The sequence below is a fragment of the Zingiber officinale genome, chromosome 9B (genome assembly GCF_018446385.1).
Source record: "Zingiber officinale cultivar Zhangliang chromosome 9B, Zo_v1.1, whole genome shotgun sequence".
Classification (NCBI taxonomy): Eukaryota; Viridiplantae; Streptophyta; class Magnoliopsida; order Zingiberales; family Zingiberaceae; genus Zingiber; species Zingiber officinale.
This window is the reverse complement of record NC_056003.1, coordinates 116979071-117002635: the sequence shown is the minus strand read 5'-3', so window position 1 is coordinate 117002635 and position 23565 is coordinate 116979071. Positions and strand designations below refer to the sequence as shown.

General features: G+C 38.7%; 1 protein-coding gene across 6 annotated transcripts; it reads left to right on the top strand.

The window, feature by feature from the left end:
• The first annotated feature begins 5535 nt into the window (after positions 1 to 5535).
• LOC122025385 (LRR receptor kinase SERK2-like) lies at positions 5536 to 23468 on the top strand. 6 transcript variants are annotated; one of them, XM_042584192.1, is made up of 13 exons: positions 5542 to 5803; positions 5887 to 5992; positions 18471 to 18579; positions 20233 to 20359; positions 20578 to 20649; positions 20849 to 20992; positions 21075 to 21146; positions 21451 to 21516; positions 21611 to 21684; positions 21787 to 21924; positions 22069 to 22410; positions 22513 to 22895; positions 22995 to 23468. In XM_042584192.1, the coding sequence occupies exons 3-13, from the start codon at positions 18504 to 18506 to the stop codon at positions 23307 to 23309; spliced, it is 1809 nt and encodes a 602-aa protein (XP_042440126.1). In that variant the 5' UTR covers positions 5542 to 5803; positions 5887 to 5992; positions 18471 to 18503; the 3' UTR covers positions 23310 to 23468. The 6 variants fall into 6 exon arrangements, with proteins under 6 accessions (XP_042440123.1, XP_042440126.1, XP_042440125.1 ...); XM_042584190.1 differs by lacking the exons at positions 5542 to 5803; positions 5887 to 5992 and adding exons at positions 10731 to 12352; positions 12441 to 12506; XM_042584189.1 differs by lacking the exon at positions 20233 to 20359 and having other exon boundaries at positions 5536 to 5803.
• Positions 23469 to 23565: the final 97 nt, after the last annotated feature.

The following is a 23565-nucleotide window of genomic DNA, read 5'->3' as shown; positions in this document are numbered from 1 at the left end:
TGGTTGTATTTGATACAACATATAACACCAACAAATATGGGTTGATTTTTGCACCATTTGTAGGAGTAAATCTTCATCACCAAACAATTATTTTTGGTTGTGGCTTTATAAGTGATGAGAAAACTGAATCTTTTGTTTGGTTGCTTAACAAATTCACAGAAGTCATGCCTAAGGGTGCACCAAATGTGATTATTACTGATCAGGATCCTGCACTGACAAAAGTCATTGCCCAAGTTTTTCCTCAAACAGTGCATCGATATTGTTTGTGGCACATATTAAATAAATTTCCAGAAAAATTGAATCCTTTGACTTTTCGTGACTACTATCAAAGCATACATAATGTTATTAGAACTTCTACAACACCTGATGAATTTGAGAAATCATGGGAAGAGGTTATCAAGTATGCTAACTTAGAGAAAAATGATTGGTTGTGTTTAATGTATGAATTACGACATAAGTGGGTGCCAGCTTATTTTAGTCATGTATTTTGTGTTGGAATGTCTAGTAGTCAGAGATCTGAAGGCTCACATGCATTTTTCAAGAGATATGTCTCAAATAAAAATTCATTGATGGACTTTATCACCCGTTTCAATAGGGCACTGAGACATCAAAGACACAATGAGTTAGTTGCAGATCATATTAATTTGAATGAGCAACCCAGGGTTAAGACAAACTGGCCAATGGAAACTCAAATGGTTAAGTTATACACAAAAAAAAATGGATGGAGTTTCAAAGTGAAATGAATGAGAGTCATGGTTATTATGTGCAACAAGTATCTATGGAAGTTGACTCAGAGGTTTACCATGTGATGAATTTTCAAAGTTGTTCTTCCTCCAAACCAAGGGTGCTTACACATAACAAACAGAGGGACAACATATTATGTAGCTGTAGGAAATTTGAGTTTGATGGTATTCCATGCAGACATATGTTAGCTTTTTTTCGTATCAATCAAGTATTTCATTTGCCTGATAAGTATATACTCAAACGATGGACACGAGATGCAAAAGTTGGAGCAATATATGCTTTGGGGGTACAAAATTTCAATGATGATCCATATAGGGTTTTGATGTCAAGGCACTCAAGGTTATCCTATAAAGCTTCACTATTAATTGATGATGCATCTTTGACTGATGAGGGAACAAACTTCTTGGATGAACAATTGGATTGTATCTACAGTAAAATTCAAGAGATGAACATTAGTAGAACATGTGATAATAGAGGTCAAAGGAAGAAATCTATGGATGAGTCCCCTAATATTATGGATCCTTCTTTAGTAGGAACAAAGGGATGCGGGAAGAGATTGAAATCATCAAAGGAGAAGTCAACCTCAAAGTCTTGATTATGTCATGGATGTGGGCATTGAGGTGTGTCACATGATAAGCGTAATTGTCCAAATTTGCAACAAGGGTATGTATCAATTAATTATCTATTTGTATGTTAATTTTATTTGCAAATTAATTACCTTTATTAAATTGTATAACTATGACAATGTGTTGATTGACAGATCAATTTTGGATAATCATCATAACAACGATGACGACCCATATGAAGAAGAATTGACATCAATAGCAGGCAAGGACTATCAAAGTTTAATTTAAAATTACTAGTTGATTGATTAAAGATAATTATTACAAATATTAATTGTCTTTATTATTGTAGGTTTTAACAATATGCACTAGCAAATAATTCAATGGGATAATATTAAACAAATTCTAAAGCTTGGTCAATACAGGAAAATTCATATTGAAGGTTTATTTTTACTTTTGTTAATTATGTCTACTTAGTTCCATAGAAGATGCTTATACAATTTATTTTTAATTTGTTACCTATTACACTTGTGTTTGCTTTAGTTGTGCTTCTAGATGTTCATGGAGTAGCTGCAAAAGACAAGCACCTAAATCTGAAGCTGTTCTAAAGGTGGAGAAGACGATGTATGCTGCATCATGGAGTAGTTGCAAAGACAACCACCTAAATCTAAAGTTGCTGCTTCTCTATGTAGTTTTGTTTTTATCAAACATTCATATGTAGCTTTGTTACAGACCATGTATGCATGTAAGCTTCTTGTGGATTTAAACATGACGGCTAAAAAGTCCAAAGCTGATGGGATCAATGATGTTATATTGTAAGAATGTCTGCTAGAATTAGTCCAAAGTTGTAGCTTTTGAAGTAGAGGTAATTGATATGTGAAGGCTTTGAACTTCTACATATGAGAATGAAGTTTTACAACCAAGCTTCTGCCTTCTCCCTCTTGTCAGCAAAATATGTTGAACAAGTTATTTATAATTGCTTTAGTATATGACTGTTAATGTATGTTTGTTAAACCTATCAATTCTTCTGTTTTTGTGACAAAGTCGATTTGTTGGATGCTGTCTCTTCTAGCATAATTTGAACCTTTACAGTGTGCAACTCAAAATCAAATTTTGATCATTTCCTCATTCGCTTAATCTCTGAAATTGTCTCAAAATTAAACAGCAAGTTCTTCCCATTGTCTTCTCCTACTAATTAAAAGCTACCCTTTATGGAAATTCTAGTCCTCCGTGCTTCTCTTTTCCTTGACGAGGGAAAGAGACGGAGAGGTGTGCCAAAGCTTTAATCTTTTGGCAAATGTTGTCCAGGTTTCACGTGCTTGAAGAGTTTGACAAGGCCAAGCGGAGCTGTAGGAAGTGTTTGGGCGACCACAATCGCCAGAGGAGGAAGCCTAAGACGAAACACGACGCAGATTGCTCAACCACCATGATTACTCCAAGCAAGCAATTAAAAATTCAATTTTTTTTGCATTTTTTAAAAAATAACTCCTTTTATCCACTCGATCAATCTTGATCATGCTATTAGCTAACTTAGGCTAAAAGTTCAAACTTGCTATATAGTAAGTTAGGAACCTTTTATTAATGCTACAAAAGTTCCTATCGACAGCATTAATAATGGCATCATTAACCCTTTATTAACATCGATACCATTAATAGCAAGTTTGAACTTTTGTCGATAGGAACCTTTTATTAATATTCCTTGCATTATATAGTAAGTTAGCTCTTTTCAACAGCACTTTCAATATACAAAAAAATCAATAATATATAATGGCAACTTGAGCATACGAGGAAGATCTTTGAATAAGATTTTGGAGTACATCCCATGTTAGTGCAGTTGTAATACATTTTTGAAGCACATCCCATGAAGCAAATACACAACTTAATCACATTACTTATAACAACGTAGATAAAGCAATTTAGATTAAATCATCGTTTTAATTTCGATACAATACTTGTAACAACTCAAACTAAAATAACTTTGAGTCATATAACGACTTCAAACAACATGTCTAATCATCATCATTATCATCACTGATCATAAGAGAATCTAACTGATGCTCTATCTCTTTTAATGCATCTTTCAACTTAATAATTTGTTCAGTTTTTGAAAGTTTCCTCTCCAAATCTGAACTTGACCTTGAACTTGAAGTTGCACATGATATTTTATTTGGACTAGATGCAAAAGAAGTTGGTGCAGATCTTTTTTCAAAGTATTCCTCATAAGCTTTTTGTGCCTCCTCTCTAGTTTTGAAAGATTTGTGTATGGCGCCCTTAAAGCCATTAACATGATCAAAAGCTTCTACCCATGTTTCATAAATTCCTGATTTTCGTCCAACAAATACAACATATGTTTTCCCCTGCATTTTAAAGAACATTCACAATCTTATATAAATAAAATATTAGAACTTAAATCAAATGATTTACCATAGATTGTCAGTCGAAGTTTTGCAAGTTTCCTGTAAATTGTAGAACCAAAAACATATAAGTTATCACTAGTTTCTTATACAAGGAATATTGCAACTGTTTGAGATAACTCTTCAATTCTCTAATTTTCAATATGGTAGTAAATAACTAAAATGAAATATATTATTCAAACATCTTAAATTTTCAAGCATTGTGAGATAAGTGGAACATAAAACCTTTGCCTATAAATTAAGACATCTGTTGAATATGTCAATTTCCTTGAAAAAATCTTCCCAGATTAAATAACAACTACTCCGAAAAGTCCCAATACAAGTTACTTTTCCAAAGTTTGCAGCAACTAGCAAGAGTCAAACATGAGAATCGAAAATTCAGCACTGCACTGCTCAATCATATCATTCAAGATTAGTATGTTAACAAATGGGTTGAGCTTTGATTTAAGGTAATACATATCATTCAAGATTATTATGTTAACTAATGGGTTTAATTCACTAAGCAATCCACTCAGGACAATTACGTTTAACTCTGAGTGAAAGTATTAACTTGTTGTTCCTAAGGAGTAGAATTACTAATTGGAATGATCCCGCCAAATGACCCAATTATGTCATTATGTTGTGTCTGCTAAATGGTAATAGCATAGTGTTTGGTTTAGTGCTACTAATGGGTTGAGCTTAAAGCACGTCCCACTTATAATAATGAATTTGGGGATGATAATAGTTTTTAGTTTGGGTGTAGTATTAGAAAAGATTCAAATTAGCAAAGTGGTGACCATAATAACTCATAGTTTAAGTGTAGTATCAGAAACTGTTCTAGTTAATTAGTTAAGGAGCCTTACAGAGAGGTGCGGTGAGAACGATCTGGAAGCTTCATGGCCGCGCGCAGATGTGAGAACGAGGAACACTGGAGGGGCGAGGACGGCGTGCCCTAAGGAGTCAAGATGAAACCAGAGTAAAACTATGGACAATGGGAAGTAGAAGAGAGTTAATTAGTTAAGGAGCCTTACAGAGAGGTGCGGTGAGAACGATCTGGAGGCTTCGTGGTCGCGCGCAGATGTGAGAACGAGGAACACTGGAGGGGCGAGGACGGCGTGCCCTAGCTTCGCTTTCGAGGTTTGCAGAGAGAGGCGCGAGGGGTTGGACGCTTCGCGGTCGAGGGAGGCGAGGGGGGGGGGGGGGGCGAAGCTGAGAGCGAGGAGAACACGCCGAGGTTCGCGAGGCGCTGAGAGCGAGGAGGAGGATGCGCGACTTGCCCTAGCTTTGCTCCAGAGGAAGGATCGCGTGAGCGCGGCTTGCCCTAGCTTTGCTCCAGAGGAAGGTTCGGTGTGTTCTGTGCAAAAGCAAAAGTCAAAGAAAAAGGAATAAAGGAAATGTGTCCAACTCCGCATGCCACGTCGACGTTGCGATCCGCCAACGAAGCAGGCGCGCACAGTCGCACATCTTAAGTCCCGCAGGATATCACCTCTATATATATATTTGACCCTAAAATTTTATATGGTTTGTGCCTTTTACTGCCAAGAATATTAATTTTTAAATAATTGAGATGCCATTTTTATATTTTATTTATATTTAAATAAATTTTATTAATTTCTCTCTTTCTTCAGTAATATATAGTTTACAACTCTAATAAAAAATATTAAAATATTAAAAATATGAATATCTGTTTTTTTTTAAAAATTTTTGAAAATAACAATAAGAACATAAAAAAAAAAACCAAGGCCCAGAGGCTACGGCTAGACCGGTCCAATGGGAAGGCCGAAGGCCCACTTGTGAGTCGTGAAGACGACGTAGACCAGTGGAGTCATCGATGTTGGTCAGTCAACGCTAATGGCGACGGCCCTGGATTCTGTGGCCAAAGGCAAGACTAATGGTTGAATAATGGCTGAGGTTGCTTCCACACAACATTTTCCAAGCTTCACTTTGACAGGAAGCAAAAATGCAAACATTTTTCCTCCTCCTTTTCTTTCTCCGCTTTCTTTGAGTCAGCTAACAGCTGTATGCACCTTGCTAATCTTTCCTCTGTTCACTTCAAGCCAGTTCTCTGCAATTCTTGAACAAAAGATTTCAGCTTTTTTTCAGGTAAAACACACTTGAAGTTTTCTTTAGATACTTGAAGTTCTGTTTAATGGATGTGATGGATATTTTTCCTTTTTCTTCTTTAGATAGTTGAAAAGTTAGGACCTGCTTATGGCATCGTTTGGTCTTCAGTTATGAGATTTTATGGAACCAATTATTGTTTCATGGAAACTCTTTGGGCGGCTAAAATCTGTGAGAGAAACATTTGTGTGTATTTTTTTGGCTTATCCTGAGTTTGATCCTGGAATGAGATAAACATGTTTGACAATTTGCTTCAAAGAAGGGTTTTTTAGTTGAAAGGACAAAAAGCGTCTAATTAGATTCCAAAGAGTTGAACATCATTTTTCGATTCAATTTCAGTTTACCTTTTTTCCAAGTACTATCAAGAAGCGTCTAATTAGATTCCAAAGAGTTGAAAAAACAACTTTTTTTTAATCTGAACGAACAGAATGATCAAAGTGAAGATTGTAGTAGAAGGCAAATAAAAACCAAATGGCACAAATCAAAGAATAAAAGGAAGAACAGTGTAACCTAGATCGCAAAAGGAAAAAAAGAAACTAGGATTTGGAATGAAAAAGAGCTAGAGTTTTAGGGCAAGTACCTCTCTTGGCCAGCGGTGTCCCAGATCTGGGCCTTGACGCTCTTGTGCTGGGTGACGAGCGTCCGCGTCTGGACCTCCACTCAGATGGTGGACTTGGAGTCAAGGCTGAACTCGTTGCGCGCGAATCGCGCCAGGATCTGCGACTTCCCCACTGCAGAGTCCCCGATCAACCCACCTTGAACACGTAATCAATCTTGTCACTGCCGCCACCCGCTATTCCTTCTGCCACCTCTCGCAGGATCACAGAACCCTCGCGAGCGCGACCAGGGCGAGTGACCCGATCGCTTCCGAGGTTGGCGTCCGCGACGGGGCGAGTCAAAAAGCCATCGGGCGACTCAGTGACCGTTTGCTTGCCGAGTCTGGTCACCGTCACTTGCTGCAAAGCGACATTAATTCGTAGCCAACAATCTACCGCTCCATTGATTGGCGACAAGAGCAGACTGAAGCAAGTATATATTTGAATGATTAATCACGTAGCAAAAAGTCCTAAAAACATTTATTTAAAATCTTTTTAAAAACACTTTACATATATCTTTTATATATATATATATATATATATATATATATATATATATGATGCGGTGATGATGAGGGCCCCACCCCAGCGCCACGATGGAGGTCAATGGAGTCAAAGTCAAGACTGTCAATGAATGGATGGGCTTGGCAGGTCGAGCGAGTCATATTCCGACCGGGGGTTAAGTACCGACCCACCATCTCAGACACGGAGTAGTCAAACCGACGCTCAAGGGACGCGCAGAAGCCTACAGCGGGATGTCCTTCGACATCCTTTTGGGAGCTAGTGCCGCTGATAAGCGACATGGTCAGACAGAGGATCGTACGACGGAAGCTTCCACTGTCACTTCAGATATATGTTCGGCCCGTTAAGATACTGTGTCAGGGACACTTTTCTAACATGTCTCTTCAGGGAAAACTTGGGATAGCGTGTCCGCTTTAAGAAGCGTGCACACACGCTACAGGAGCCCTATATAAAGGGGGTCCAGGCATCGGCGAGGGTATGCTTTTCTTGCGATTTCTATTATTGCGCTACAGTTCTCTTTGCTTCTTGCTTCGCCGAAGACTGACTTGAGTGTTGGAGGGCCATCGTCGGGACCCATACATGCTAAGAAAGGGATTTCCAAGGCACGTCTTTCCAAAGTCATGTTTTGGAGGACAAACTACCATGTAATTTCCAAATGCCTCAACTTGGGGAATACACCGGTTCAACCGACACCGAGGACCATCAAAGCCGATTTGAGAATGCTTCTCTACTTCATCAATACACCGACGGTGTCAAGTGTCGAGTCTTTCTAATGACTCTTTTCGGCTCTACTCAAGGATGGTTTGACCGCCTCCCATCTTCATTCATCCGAACCTTTTGCCGACTTTAAGGCCACATTCATGCATCATTTTGCCAACAACAAGTAGTACCATAAGACGCCGCTCAACTTGTTTGCCTTCAAGAAGACAATTAAAGAAAGCCTGAAAGACTACATACAATGGTTTAACAAGGTGGCCTTGGATGTGTCCTTAGCCACCTCTGAAGTGCTCATAAGCGTTTTTTCCCAAGGTTTACAGGAAGAAGATTTCTTCCGATCTTGGTGAAGAAGCCTTTGTCAACTTTTCACCATCTCTTGGACTGGGCGGAGAAATATATTAATGTGGAAGAAACCCAAGCTATAGCGTAGAAAAAAAACCCTGGTTCGCTTAAATGAATCAAGAGTTATGAGTTAAGTAATTAATATGTTAATAGATTAACGAACCCGACCCGGATGGTTAGCAAATCCGACATGGCTTACTATATATATATGCCCTAAAGATTTGTAAGGGTTTTTCATCATCCCCTTCCCTTCCCCCTTTGAAGCCGGCGACCACCACCACCATCCCCACCCATCCAAAACCTTCCCCTTCCTTGACGAGTTGCCGCCGCCCCTTTTCCCCTAAAATCCAAACCCCTAGCCAACTTAGAGGTGGAGGAAGAGTCTTGTCGGGGTGCCTAAGGTTGTTTCTCTACGAAAAACCTCAAGGCAAGGATGTTGTTTTTACATTTACTGCATTGTAGGGATCATACTGTGTTATTTTGAAGAAGTTGCAAGGTTTTTTTCGTTTTGTTTTCTGCACTAGATGATTAGTAGTATACAGATTTGATGTTATGAGCATGTTTTCTCAAGGTCATGCTTCCTTCGATTCCTACAATGAAATAAAGAAGCTTTAATGTTCTTTGTTTGCTTTTGTACCAAAATTTCTCCTACTGGATGGCTGAGGGAGACGTTGTTGTTCTGCTGGGAATATATTGGGGGTTGTTCAGGTGAGGGAGGAAGGAGGTGGTTGGGGTTTTATGTGTTGTTCGGGTGAGGAAAGTAAGCTGAGATTTGGGATAGATTTGACTGATGATCGGGGTTAATTTGGATGAGGGAAGAGGGTTGGAAATTTGTGCTGTTTGGGTGAGGGAGGAAGATCGCGGTTGGGGCTTTGCTGGTGCTGTTCGGGTGAGGGAGGAAGGGGCTGAGAGGGGGGGGGGGAGTCACGAGGTGAGGTTTTGTGTCCGAGGAAGAGGATGGGGTAGCACGAGGCAGGGTCCTTAAACAACATTTCTATTTTAGTTACTTTACATGTATACTAGTTGTTTTTCCGTTATTATGCAAGTAAACTTTATATACTCTTAGCAATGACTTTCTATGCATGAAAGTATAAATGTATTGTTTATTAATATGACCTGCATGACTTTATGCGATGGGTCCGGTGAACCTTACTAAAACAGAGGTGTTAGGGAATCCAGCTTAAGAAGGGTCCGATGAATCTCACCAACCTAGTACTAGGGTAAAAGTTTGGCCAAACGATTAGGGGTTGAGGTAAAAGAGGCTTTATTCAATGATATGAAGTCACTTAAATATTTTGACATTGGAAGTTAATGTTTGATGTTATTTTATTAAAGTCAAAGGCCTCTGGTACTAAATGTCAACAAAGTTTAACTTTTAAATATTCAAGGCATGCTCTTAAAAATATATATGTTGAAAAGCATGCGAATGTATGTTTATTTCTACTTAAAATGTTTGAATTTGCTTAATCTTTAGACTCACTAGATCCCTATGGTGTGGATAATGAGGAGACGGAGAGACTTGACGGATGAGCTTGCTCGTACCCAGCAGAGCACACCCGACGACACTCTTCTAGAAGACTAGGTTCACTATGCATTAGGACATTGGTTTGCTTTAATCCAAGTTGTTTATTTTTTTTTTTGGTCGAAGAAGATGGTTTAGGTTCTTTCCGTTGTCCGAGTCCATGTACTCACTTGTTTATATTTGGGTTGTTTCTTTTACATTGGAGTGTCTTTTCCTTGTTATACTATTATGATGTATGTTTAGTTTGGTTGGAGTCCGAGCTGAACTTGATTTAGACTCATGTTTTAACTAGATGGTTATGAATGATATAAGTTCTAGGGTGTTTCATAAGCTGCGAGGAAGGAGGTCGTGGCACCAACACAGTAGCTCACCTGAGTGCAAGGCTCCCCCACTCAGGGCAAGTGGGAGAGCAGTACAAACCGTAGAAGTAGCCCCAATTTCTTATCTAGAGTCAGGTAGGTTAGATAGTGAGAAGCCAGAGCACTATTGCATTTATCATCGATCTCGTGGGTACTACACCCATGAATGCCAACAGTATGTTAGAGAACTTCGCCTTGCTACGGAGGAATGCTTGATTGCCATAGGATAATCTCCAGTGCCCTCTCAGTGATCGTTAGTTAGGCACACCCGAGGAGAGAACTCAGAGCACTGAGCCAACCATCAAAGGGAATCGCTTGGTAGTCGAACCAATCATCGAAGGAACACATCCTTGAGGAGGAGGCCTTGGTCTTGGGAGTCAACCCAGTGTCGGCAGGCCGCCCGTCCTGAAGGTGCTCGAGAAGATCTCTCGCATCAGGAAGACATTAACATGATCTCGGGAGGCTCGACGGGGACTCAAACTGGGCCAAGAAGATTCACAACCAAAGGCTTAAGAGTTATGGAATCAACTCTAAATCTCAAACAGAGACAGGGCCGTAGACCTGAAAGGGGTAATTACTCATGAGGATGCGCTAGTGATACAAGTTGTCATAGCTAACTCCAATGTGGTGATAGTCTTTGTCGACACTAGAAGCTCAGTGAATGTGGTTTTCAAACAGGCTTTTGACCATATACAGATAGATCGGCATGAATTACGATCCATCTCTACGACGCTGTTTAGGTTTACTGGATATGAGGTAGAGCCACTCAGACAGATCATGTTGGTGTAATTTGTACTAATAATCAAACTCAGATTAAATATGATTCACTCCCCGTTACAATTTATACGGTCCAATAGATCAGCTCCCATTGTCCCTAGGAGAAGAACCTCGGACGGACCATTGTGTTCACAATGGTCGATGCCCCATCAGCTTACAACGTCATCTTAGGGAGTCTTACTCTCAGCTCATTCCGAACTGCAGTTCCCACCTATCATTAAAAGATAAGTTTTTCGTGGATTGCCAAGTAGGTGAAGTCAAGGGTGATCAAACAATCATGAGAAAGTGTTGCGTTAAAGTGGTACGAGCCGACTCGCAGAAAACTCGAAGAACCCCAAGGGTCGAGGTTCAACTTGTTCATGACATCCCTCCAGCTTGGGTGAAGATGTCTCAATAGTACTCAAGCGGTCGAATCAAACTACTTGGGTGACAATCGACCTCTCCCTTGAGCTGAAGCAAAAGGCAATTGCTTGCCTCTCTTGCAACGAGGATGTCTTCGCTTGGTCAAATAAGGAAGTCGCAAGAGTATCACCTACGGTCATGGAGCATCGACTCAACACGAACACTGAGGCCAAGCCGGTTCGACAAAAGAAGCGACACTTCGGGTTCAAACACGGTAAGATAATCTGAGTTGAGATTACTAAGTTGATGGAGGCTGGTCATATTCAAGAAGTTCACTTCCCGGCATGGTTAGCGAATGTGGTGGTGGTCCCCAAGCCAAGGGGTAAGTGGCGGGCCTATGTAGACTTTCGGGACTTTAATAAAGCTTGTCTGAAGGATTGTTATTCCCTGCTTTAAATCGATCGGTGGACTCAACCTTGAGTTGTGAGCTTATATGCATGTTGGATGCATATCAGAGTTATTGCCAGATCCCCTAGTGGTTGGGGATCAAGAAAATGTCAGTTTCGTCACCTTGAACGGAACCTTCTATTATATTGTTATGCCCTTTGGGCTAAAAAATGCAGTGACAACATATTAACGATTGATGGATCATGTATTTAAGCAGCAAATCGGGAGGAATGTCGAGGTTTATGTGGACGATATTTTGATCAAGAGTATTCAGGTTGAGAACCTGATTGAGGATATTGAGGAAACCTATGGCACATTGCGTTGATATGGTCTTAAATTAAATTCGTGATTGTTCGGAGTCAAGAGCAATTGTTTCCTCAGTTGCATTGTAATTGAGCGAGGAATCGAGGGTTCAGGCATTGCAAGATATGCCCACAGGCATTGCAAGCTAGATCCGAACGGTTCAAGGTCACCAAGCTACTCTTTTGCTCAAAGATGAATGACTACATTGAGCATTTGGGATCACTTGAATTTGCATTGGATTATGAATTAAGCATTGACTTAATTCTGCATAGTTTACCTGTTAGTTGTTCGCAGTTTGTGATGAACTACCAGATGAATCGCATTGAATCCACAATTCTAGAGTTGATCAACATGCTCAAAGATGTAGAACCTTATCTAAAGAAAGAACAAAAGACATTGATGTTAGTAGACTCCTCAAATAAAGGTTCTAAAAGGAAGTCAAAACATCATGTCACTGGGAAGAAGGAAAAGGCCAAGATAGTAGAACCGACAACAAAGGGTCCATGCCATCATTGTGGCAAGATGGGACACTGGCGAAGCAATTGCAAGATTTATCTCAAGTCCATATAGAAGAAGAAGGCATCTGATGTCCCATTTGCTTCAGGTATTTTCGTTATTGATAGTTATGTTATTTCCTCTGACACTTGGATATTGGATACTGGTGTGGCTCACATATATGTAATGACATACAGGGGTTAAAGAATAGCAGAAGACTCGTCAAGGGAGAAACAAATATGCAAGTTGGTAATGGAGCAAAGGTTGCAACTATTGCCATCAGAACATATTTATTGAAGCTTTCTAGTGGATTTATCTTAGAACTGGATAATTGTTATTTCGTTCCTGCATTAATAAATAACATTGTTTCTATTTATTGTTTAAATAGAAAAGGTTTTCATTTGATTTTTAGTAACAATTGTTGTTATATAACTTTGAATGGTGTTCTTTTATGGGAACTTTATGCAATAACATCTACACGTTAGATATATTCGACGATGCATTCAATATCGAAACGAGCAACAAACATGCTCGAAAAGATGATCAGATAACCTCCTACTCGTGGCATTGTTGTCTTGGTCATAAAAAAAAAGCAGCTCGTTGCACGAAGCTCTCGCCGTGCGGGGTCCCGGGAAATGATTCATTGTACGCAGCCTTACCTTGCTTTTTGTAAGATGCTGTTTTCAGGATTCGAACTCGTGACCTTTTGGTCATATATTAACAACTTTACCGTTGCACAATGGTGTTCTTTTACGGGAACTTTATGCAATAACATCTACACGTTAGATATATCCGACGACGTGTTCAATATCAAAACGAGCAACAAACATGCTCGAAAAGATGATCAGATAACCTCCTACTCATAGCATTGTCGTCTTGGCCATATAAACAAGAAATGCATGTCCGAATTGCAAAGACTTGCAATTCTGGAATCATTTGAATTAGATTCGTTGGATACATGTGATTCATGATTAACAGGCAAGATGACAAAATTACCTTTTACTGGAAAGGGTGAACTAGTCAAAGAGTTACTTGGTCTTATATATCAATGTATGTGGACTAATGTCAACTCAAGCACTAGAAGGTTATAGCTTCTTCATTACCGTTATCGATGATTATTCACAATTTGGTTATATGTATCTTATGAAATACAAGTTTGAAACCTTTGAAAAATTCAAAGAATTTAGAAATGAAATAGAGAGACAACTTGATAAAAGAATTAAGATACATTGATCTGATCGAGATGGTGAATACTTAAGTCAAGAGCTTCAAGATTATCTAAGGGACAATAGAATATTGTCTCAATGGACTTCATCTTATATGCCACACCATAATAGTATATCTGAAAGATGAAATTGAATTTTGTTGGACATGATTAGGTCAATGATGAATCATGCAAGTCTTCCTAAATCCTTTTGGGGATATGCACTCGAGACAACTATTTACTTGCTAAATAGAGTCTGTTTAAGGCAATCTCTGCTACTCCATATGAAATATGGGCTAGTAAGAAATCTTATCTATCTCATTTGAAGATATGAGGTTGTCCTGCTTATGTGAAGAGGATTGTGTTAGACAAGCTAGATGCTAAGTCTGGTAAATGTCTATTTGTTGGTTACCCTAGGGAAACAAAGGGTTACCAATTCTATAATCTCTTAAAACAAGAGGTGTTTGTTTCAAGGCATGCAACATTCCTAGAGAAAGAGTTTCTCTTACAGGAAACATGTGGGAGTATGGTTAAACTTGATGAAGTTCAAGAGATTAATAGACACTGAAGAGATGTTTGGTCAAGAACCACAACCGATTACTTATAATGATAAACCATCGGTTGAACTTATGGGAACACAACTTCCTCATAAATCTCGTAGGACACACAATATTCCTGAGAGATATTAATTTCTCATAAATGAATCGAATGACGTATTACTCATTGAAGATGAGGAACCTACTGATTATAAAAAAGTTATGAAAAGTTCAGAAAGAGACAAGTGACTTACAGCCATGAAGTCGAAAATGGATTCCATGTATGAAAACCAAGTTTGGAACTTGGTGAACTGCTTATTGGGTGCAAATGGATTTTCAAGAAGAAAACTGACATGGATGTTAATGTAATTACCTATAAAGCAAGATTGGTGGCGAAGGGATATCGTTAAAGGCAAAGAATTGACTATGACGAAACCTTCTCACCAATAGTTATGCTTAAATCCATTTGGATACTTCTGACCATATCAGCTCATTATGATTATGAGATATGACAGATGAATGTGAAAACAACTTTTCTTAATGGAAACCTACTCTAGGACGTATATATGATACAACCCGAGGGTTCACATCTGTTAATAGAAATAAAATATGCAAGTTTCAACGATCCATTTATGGATTGAACCAAGCATCCAAGAGTTGGAATATCCGTTTTGATGAGGTAATAAAAAAGTTTGATTTCTCATAAAATCCTGACAAACCTTGTGCATACCAAAATGTTAGTAGGAGTATAGTCGTATTCCTAATATTATATGTTAATGACATATTACTCATAAGAAACGACGTGCCAGTTCTACAAGTCAGTTAAAATTTTGTTGTCCAAAACGTTCTCCATAAAAGACGTGGAAGAAGCAACTTATATCCTTGGAATGAGGATCTATATAGATAGATCAAAAAGGTTGCTTGGTCTTTCGCAGTCTACATATATAGACAGAGTGCTAAAATAGTTTAACTTGTATGAATCCAAGAAAGGTTTCATACCCATGAGGTATGAAATTTACCTTTCAAAATCTATGTGTTCACGTACAGAAGATGAGAGGATTTGCATGAATAAGATTCCCTATGCATTTGCGATAGGATCTATTATATATGCTATGTTATGCACAAGGCCTGATGTATCATACGCTTTGAGTGTCATAAGCAAATGCTAATCAAATCCAGGAATGGATTATTAGGTGGCTGTCAAGATAGTCCTTAAGTACTTAAGAATAACTAAGGATATGTTCTTAATATATGGAGATGGTAATATGGTTATACGCGGGTATACTGATACTAGCTTCCAGACAGATAAGGATGATCCCAAGTCCCAGTCTAGATACATACTCACATTGAACGAAGGCCAGTTAGTTGGAAAAGTTCCAAGCAAGAATCGTAGCAAACTCTACCTATGAGGCATAATACATTGTAGCTTCAGAAGTAGCAAAGGAAGCGGTTTGGATCAAGAAATTTATCATTGAACTTAGAGTGGTTCGGACCATCGTTGAAGCATTACCAGTTTACTGCGATAACACTAGAGCCATTGCGCAACCAAAGAAACCCAGGTCTCATCAGCAATCCAAGCATGTTCTTTGCCGTTGTCATCTAATCAGGGTGATCATAAGTAAGAAAGAAATATAACTCGAGAAAATTCCCACTGAAAGGAACCTAGTGGATCCTTTGACAAAGGCTCTATCACAAAACAAGTTTGAGAGTCACGTTCAAGCTTACAGTTTAGGACACCGTGGCGATTGACATTAGGCCAAGTGAGAGTATGTTATGTTTGAGAGGTGTCCTAATGTAATCGCCTTATGATTTGTACTATTTATTTTGATAAATATAGATTCACTATTTGAGTGCAATTTACTTATGTATTTGAATGGTCTTAAACTCATTTACTGAATATCTGCAATACGACTCATAACATGAGAGATCTTGTGATTGGATCACAACTAGTAAGAGTCTCTACATGTGTAATTATGAAAGTTTTAAACATTCCCTAATCAATGAATTGATGTATTCAGACATCATCGATTCTGTGATACTAGTATAGGTTATACTCCTTGGTTTAACTAAGCGGTTGTTACTCATTAGCTGGAGACATTGAGATATCGAGAATTAAACGTGGATGCTAGTTATACTCATTGGAGTGACTTGCTAAAAGATTTCCTATGGTTCTCTACATATATGAATATATTTGTGAAGTACTTACTGCAGCTCGAGTGCAAGTTTCCTTTGACTTGAGGTATTTAAGTCACCTTGGTCATGGAGGCTTATACATTGACATCTTGAGCAAAACATCTCCTTGGAGATGTGAACCCGAGATGATTGGGTATAAGTCGAAGTGCCCGAAAGTGTTTGGATAACCCACAGAGGATTCACCGCTCCTTGCGAGGAAACGTATACCTTATGATCACTTGTCAGGATTATTACTCAAAGTCTTTACAAAACATTATATGTTAAGAGTATGAGACTCTCAGACTCTTGTAGAAGTAATTTGAATCTACAAGATGAGGAAGTATTACTTGGGCTAGGTGTGACGTAGTCAGTCTAGTAGGGACAGACATATAGACTATGTCCTGAACAAGTGGGTATAAGACTAGTGAAAGGAATAAGAAACGACTCACTAGTTGCTGAAGAATTCAGAACTAGTTCTGGAATCAACTATGATTTTTCAGTTAATTGGGGATCATGATGTACTACTAGGTGTCACTCATAATTGATTTATAATTAAATAGTTAATTATGGATGACCAAGATAAATCAAGAATCTATTGAGTCACATGCACTATGAGTATCTAAAAGACATAAAATAAGTTCGAGAATTTGATTTTCAAATCAAGAGATAAGATGTTTGGTTGAACTAGACGAAGGGCAAAATATAGAAGATATTTTATCGGAACAGAAGTGCGGATGGACCACATCTCTTATGGAAGAGTTAAACCATATTTGGTTTAGTAATGAACCAAATTGGTTTGGTTTAAACCCAGTTGGTTTATTTGTGAACTAAACCAAGAGGTTAATGGGTCAAATTTTGGTTAAGGAATATAGGCCGGGTTTGGACTTTTTAATCCAACTTATCAAAAGAACCTATATATTGATATAGAAGGGAGAAAATTAATAACCAATTCATTATTCGTTGGTTTAGATTTTTTGGGAAAACCTGGCCTCTCTCTCCTCTCTCTGTCGTCGCTCACTAAGAAGCCAAGAGGAAGAATTTTCTCTTCTTCAAGCTTTCGCTTCTTCTTCCTTCTCTTGGATCACATTGCCTCCACGCTTGGCTAGTACCAATCAGAGGCGAACCTTGTTGCTCACCAGAGTTGTCTTGAAGATTTCGGCGTGGATACGAATCGAGGCGAGGTTCGTGGACGTCGCTAATATTAATGCCCTTTCCCTTATGCATCATCTGTAAGGTATGCCTAGAATAATCATTATTCTTAAGTTTTGTTTTACAATTATGTCTACGTGAGTTGTATCCTGCATGCGTGTGGTGTGTGTTATAATAAAATAGTTTTATTATCGTATTTTTACTTCCGCTGCATGTTTTGCGAAATATGTTAAGCACACACCATTGCATCGGGCATACCCCAACAACCCTCATATTAGTCTCCTAACTTCCTTAGATTAGTCATCCAATTCCCTTATATCAGTCACCCGACTCCTTCAGGTAGGACTTGCATCCTATGTGGCTCGTTGAATCGTTACCCTCGGCAAACGTGGACAACATAGTCGTTCTCTCCTAAGGGACGTGGCTCGTTGAGCTGCTGCCCCCGTAGATGTGGACAATGTAGGCGTTCTCTCTCGGGGGGTGTGAGCAATGTACCTATTTATCCTAGAGGATGTGGGTAACGTAGTCATTTCTGTCGAAGGACGTGGCCTACGTAAGCATTCATCTCGAAGCACGTGGGGACGGGAAGGTACAGTTGCAACTTTATAAAAGGTCGCTTGCTCCCACGGGGATAGGTATGCACACACCACCATCTGGACTCCTGTACTACTCCATCACTTTCATCTTCTCATAGCCTCTGTGTTGACTTGAGCGTCGAAGTGATCACGCCATGTCTAATTTCAGCACCTATTCTAATCTCTCTAATTGAGTGTGCAAATATCCTAGGCGATCTCATCATCATCGAAGCTCTCGAGGTCTCCCTGACTCATCAGACCACAATCTCAGGCAGGAACAAATGTCATTTACTCACGAAAACCTCTGGAGAATCAATTGCATAGAGCATGCTATCAAGTTGATGTTTCTTTTGCATTCTCCATTTATTAGCTGTTACTAGTTTTTTTCTGTCAATTTTGTTTTCTTTTCTGAGGTGGCTTCTATCAATTGATTCACATGTGAAAGTTGATTGATGTTCCTGAATTGCGAGAGAACTAATATGTAGATCTGTTTGTAACTGTTTCTTGGGACCTGATTATCTCAATTGACCTTTGTCAAATTGGTTTGATAGAACAATCTAAATGATAGTCCCTGTTCCTCTTTGTTTCTAGTGTTCTTCGTGCCTGTTGAATTAAAAGCTGAGGATGAATGCAAAAGTGAACTTGGTCTTGCTGTTATGCTTTGCCTCTCTTTATTCTTCTCTTGCATCACAGAGGGAAGGTAAGTTTGTTAACTTAAACCTTTTTATGTTATACCGTAATGACTCAGAAAACTTTGGTCCTTGTATCTGCTGCTTTCTTTCTAAGAAAAATGTTAGCTTTGTCTAAGCCTCGTGTTATATTCAGGGACTATTGCTGGATAGTTTAACCTATTTTCATCTTTCATTTACAATTATTTGGGCATTGCAACCAATGTTCAGGGAGTATTGCTTGTACCTATTTTCATCTTTAGTTCATGGTCTGGCACTCATCTGTTTCTAGTTAATTGACGAACTCCCATAGTCCTACACTACTCCTGCAAAAGCCAAAACCCTAGGTTGGCTAAATTGCAGAGGCAAACTGCAACATAAGTTTTTCAATCACAGGAAGAGAACAGCCAACAATTTGTGTACCTTACTTGGAACTCAAGACAGAAACATCCACTCATATATTTTGTAGAGCTAGAGAACAATATGCAATTAAGAGCAGCCTGGTGGACGAAGCTCCCTCCAATGTAGGATTTCGGGAAGGGTCTATTGTACACAACCTTACCCTGCATTACGAGAGATTGTTTTGTGACTTGAACCCGTAATCACTAGGTTACGTGGTAGCAACTTTATCGTTGCACCAAGTCTACCCATCAAAGAACAATATGCAATTGTAGCAAATTATTCAAAGGTCCCACTAAATATGTTGTATCAGTGATGGAAGCTTTCAGAAACCCTCAACAACCATCTGATGCACATTCTAATGTTGTTCAGATAAGAGGTCTTAGTTAGAATAACAGAATTCAATATTTCAAGGCCAGACTCCATTAATTTAGTTCATAAAGGTGTCTAATCTTTGGACTGATTCGGCTTGTGCATATTTCCTATTTTATTCTTAATAGGCTATTGGCTTTCTCTTCCCCTCAGAATCTCAACAGTTTCAGAAATTGTACTCTAAAATCTAAAATTTTGTTCAGCATTTACTTAATAGTCTCTTCATGTAGACCCATCGACTCTACAAATGTCTATCTCCATTTCATCTTGATGAACGGTAGTTATTTTGGCCACAAGCTCCACTCCACCTTAAATCACGTTAAGTAAAATAATCAACAAGGGTTTTAGTGGGAGCCTCATGATTCATCCATTTTATCGCAACTGACATTTGTAGTCTCGAAACATAGATCTTGTTCGGCATTTTTCTTTGATGTTAAGTTTTTTGGTTTCCTGTTTTCTGTATGGCCTGATAACTTTGGCTCAAGTAGTTTAAGCGGGCCAACTTTACATACCATTTTAAGATCACAATCAGACAATTGGTATTGTTTCAAAGTTAGATAATGGGACAAGTTTCCAGCCTTGCGCAAGAGAATTACTCCTTGCCTTCAACTCTATGAGCATAGGAGACAGAAATGGTGCTTTGATAATCTAGCTTCATCCCATGAAATATTTTCATTGATATCATAAGTAGACCTAAGGAATTCTTGGAGGCAATATGCAATACCACAACTCATTGTAAACTTGCATAAACTTCTGTGGGAATCTGAAGAAAATTATTATGGAATATGCTTCCATGAGACCGGTACGCTGATTGTTTTAGAAAATTATTATGGAAAGAATAACAGATATGTTGCAGATCTATCCATTTCATCGTACCTCTACAACACTGCATAATAATTACTGAATTTCAACAGTGGGTGTTCTTATCGATATAAAGACAGCCTTTCAAGATGTTAACCAGCTTACTTCTTGGATAAGCAATCAAGTTTCTCCATGTAATTGGAACTTCGTGACATGTTCTGGTGGTCTTGTTGTGGAGTTGTAAGTTTAATTAGTTTAGCAGTTATTGTTATTTCTATACCTTTTTATTAGCATTTCTGATTGCTAAGCCTCAAGTTCACCTTCTATTCCTTTACCTTGCGGTTGCCCAACTAACATCACATCACATATATGATTTACTTCTTCCATTCTTAATTCTAAGTTTGTGCAAGAGCTATCGATGGTTTAACACAGCATTTACCTCATTGAAATAATTCCAGGGCACTGTCGTCTAAGGGATTCAATGGAACTTTGTCTCCGAGACTTGGAGAGCTTACTAGTCTTCAAACATTGTAAGTAGTAGCAGATCTGAAAAACAAATAAGCATTCAGTATTACAAGTGATTGAATTGTTCATGCTAGTTCATACATTTCTTCTTCTCTTTATGGTAGTGATGCCGGTATCGGTATCACCCTAAGAACGTAATACCAATCATAAAATATCTTCGACGTCTTTTAGGATTTGACATTACATATGGCACCATATATGCAGGTCTCTATCAGACAACTTTATATCTGGTTCTATTCCTAAAGAGCTTGGAAACTTGTTAAGCTTGAGAAGCTTGACATTGCAGGATAATAGACTAAATGGGACCATACCAGATTCTCTTGGAAATCTGGCAGCACTCCGAATTATGTATGCGAAACTTACACTCTTCATTCTTATCTAGCTCCATTGATATTTTCTCTTCATTTGCTTCACTTGCTTACAAATGCAGGGATTTAAGTGGGAATGCTTTAAGCGGTAACCTTCCCGGTTCTCTTTCGAACCTATCAAGCTTAAGTAATATGTAAGTATAAGTTCTCCTTCACCTGATAGGAGATAACCAATCATTTTATTCATAAATCAAGCTTAAATACACAAAAAATAAAGGAGAAATTATAGTTTTTCTTTTTCCAATTTTCATTATTAGAGTTCCAACTATTAAATCACACTTGCTTAGGGAACAAAGTGCGAAATTGAACATTTATATGTAAACTACTTGTTCAATATGTATCATATATGAAGGCAAAATGTATTGTAGTTCATGTTTCAATAGATTGTACTTGTAATTTATCGTCTATCTAATTACAATATTGGCCTTGTATTTGCAGTAACCTTGCTTACAACGATCTCACCGGCGACATACCCACGAATCTACTTAATGTTTTAACCTATAAGTAGGCATATACCTTATTTACCGTTGCGATAACTTAAGACTCAGAAAAAGAGAATTATCGATATTTGGCAAGTGATTTATGTACTTCGTTGCAGTTTCACAGGTAATAAGCTTAATTGTGGGACAAACACCTTGAATAGTTGCACGAACAACATAACTAATCGAGGAGGTATGACATTTAATTTTTAGATTCTGAAACATTTGAGTGTTTTCTGGCTCTCATTCATAATATTTGGAAAATATTGTATTCCTCGCACTTAAATCTTAATAGAAGCATCTAAGAATTCAAAGAGAGGACTCGTAATCGGAAGTATCGGAGGAATAATAGGACTCCTACTCGTATGTGGTTTGCTTCTTCTATGGAGAAGGAATAAGCATTACCCACACGATACTTTTGTTGATGTTCCAGGTATTTTTTATATAATTTTTTTGTTTCTTCAGCTTACGCCATGCTACTTAGCCCTTGAACTCTAATGATTGTTCTAGACGAATATCGTAAGTTCCTTTTGTTCTAGACGAATATCTGATACGGGAATCATGTCTGATTATCTAGGTGAATCAGACCACAAAATTGCATTTGGACAACTGAAGAGGTTCACTTGGCGAGAACTAAAAATTGCAACGGACGACTTTGATGACAAAAATGTTCTTGGTCAGGGTGGTTTTGGGAAGGTATACAGAGGAGTGCTCTCAGATAATTCTGAAGTTGCCGTAAAAAGGTTAATTGATTACCAAAGTCATGCCGGGGAAGATGCATTTATCCGTGAAGTTGAATTGATAAGTGTTGCTGTTCACAAAAATCTTTTAAGGTTGATCGGCTACTGTACGACACCCACCGAGCGCCTTCTGGTTTATCCTTACATGAAAAATCTGAGTGTCGCCTACCGTTTACGAGGTAGCTATTGCTTGAAACTCATTACATTGCATTAAACTCGCAATGCTTGTTATCCTATGATTTTTCGTTCTGAACTCGATGGTGCTGCTGCAAATTATGCAGAACGAAAACATGGTGAGGCAGTGTTAGATTGGCCGACGAGGAAAAAAGTGGCCATGGGTGCAGCGCACGGTCTGGAGTACCTTCATGAGCATTGCAACCCCAAGATCATTCACCGAGATGTCAAAGCTGCCAACATCTTGCTCGATGAGAATTTTGAAGCAGTCGTCGGAGACTTTGGCTTGGTCAAATTGGTGGATGTTAGGAAAACTTCTGTGACGACTCGAATTCGAGGGACTATGGGCCATATCGCACCGGAATATCTGTCTACCGGCAAGTCCTCAATCAAGACTGATGTTTTCGGTTACGGAATCATGCTTCTTGAGCTCATCACTGGCCAACGTGCCATCGACATCTTTGAGGGAGAAATTTTGTTGCTCGATAAGGTACAATTTGATTTCAATGCGAGTAAAAAGCGCGTTTACTTACTAGATATCAATGTCTACCTTTAAGCAACTACTCAATCGACGACTATCCTTGTGAAGGTCAAGAAACTATCGAGGGAACAACAACTTGGTACCATCATTGACTGCAACCTCAACAAGGACTACGATATTGTGGAAGTGGAAAAGCTGATTCAAGTTGCACTTCTTTGCACGCAGCAATCACCGGAAGCCCGTCCAACAATGTCGGATGTAATTCGAATGCTAGAAGGCGAAGGCTTGACGGATCGATGGGAACAGTTGCAACTAGTCGAGGTTAGTCAGAAGCAGGAGTACGAAAGGATACAAAAGAGATTGATTTGGGACGATTACTCATCGTATAACCAAGAACCCATCGAATTGTCTACCGGAAGGTGATGAACCTTAACTTCTAGGGACTTTGCACCATTTAGTAAGTAATTCAATGTTCAAGTACAAGAATAAGACGAATAAGACATGCTAGATACTTATTGTTCATTGTAATACACAACAATACTTTACTTGCAATTTGAAATTCCTTTGTAGTAGAAAAGAACGCCCGAAACACAAATGTAACTTGAGGGTGAAATTTCCGAAAGTATAGACAATTCCTTTCGTTTCCCTTTTCGATAGATCAATATTCAAAAAGTATAGA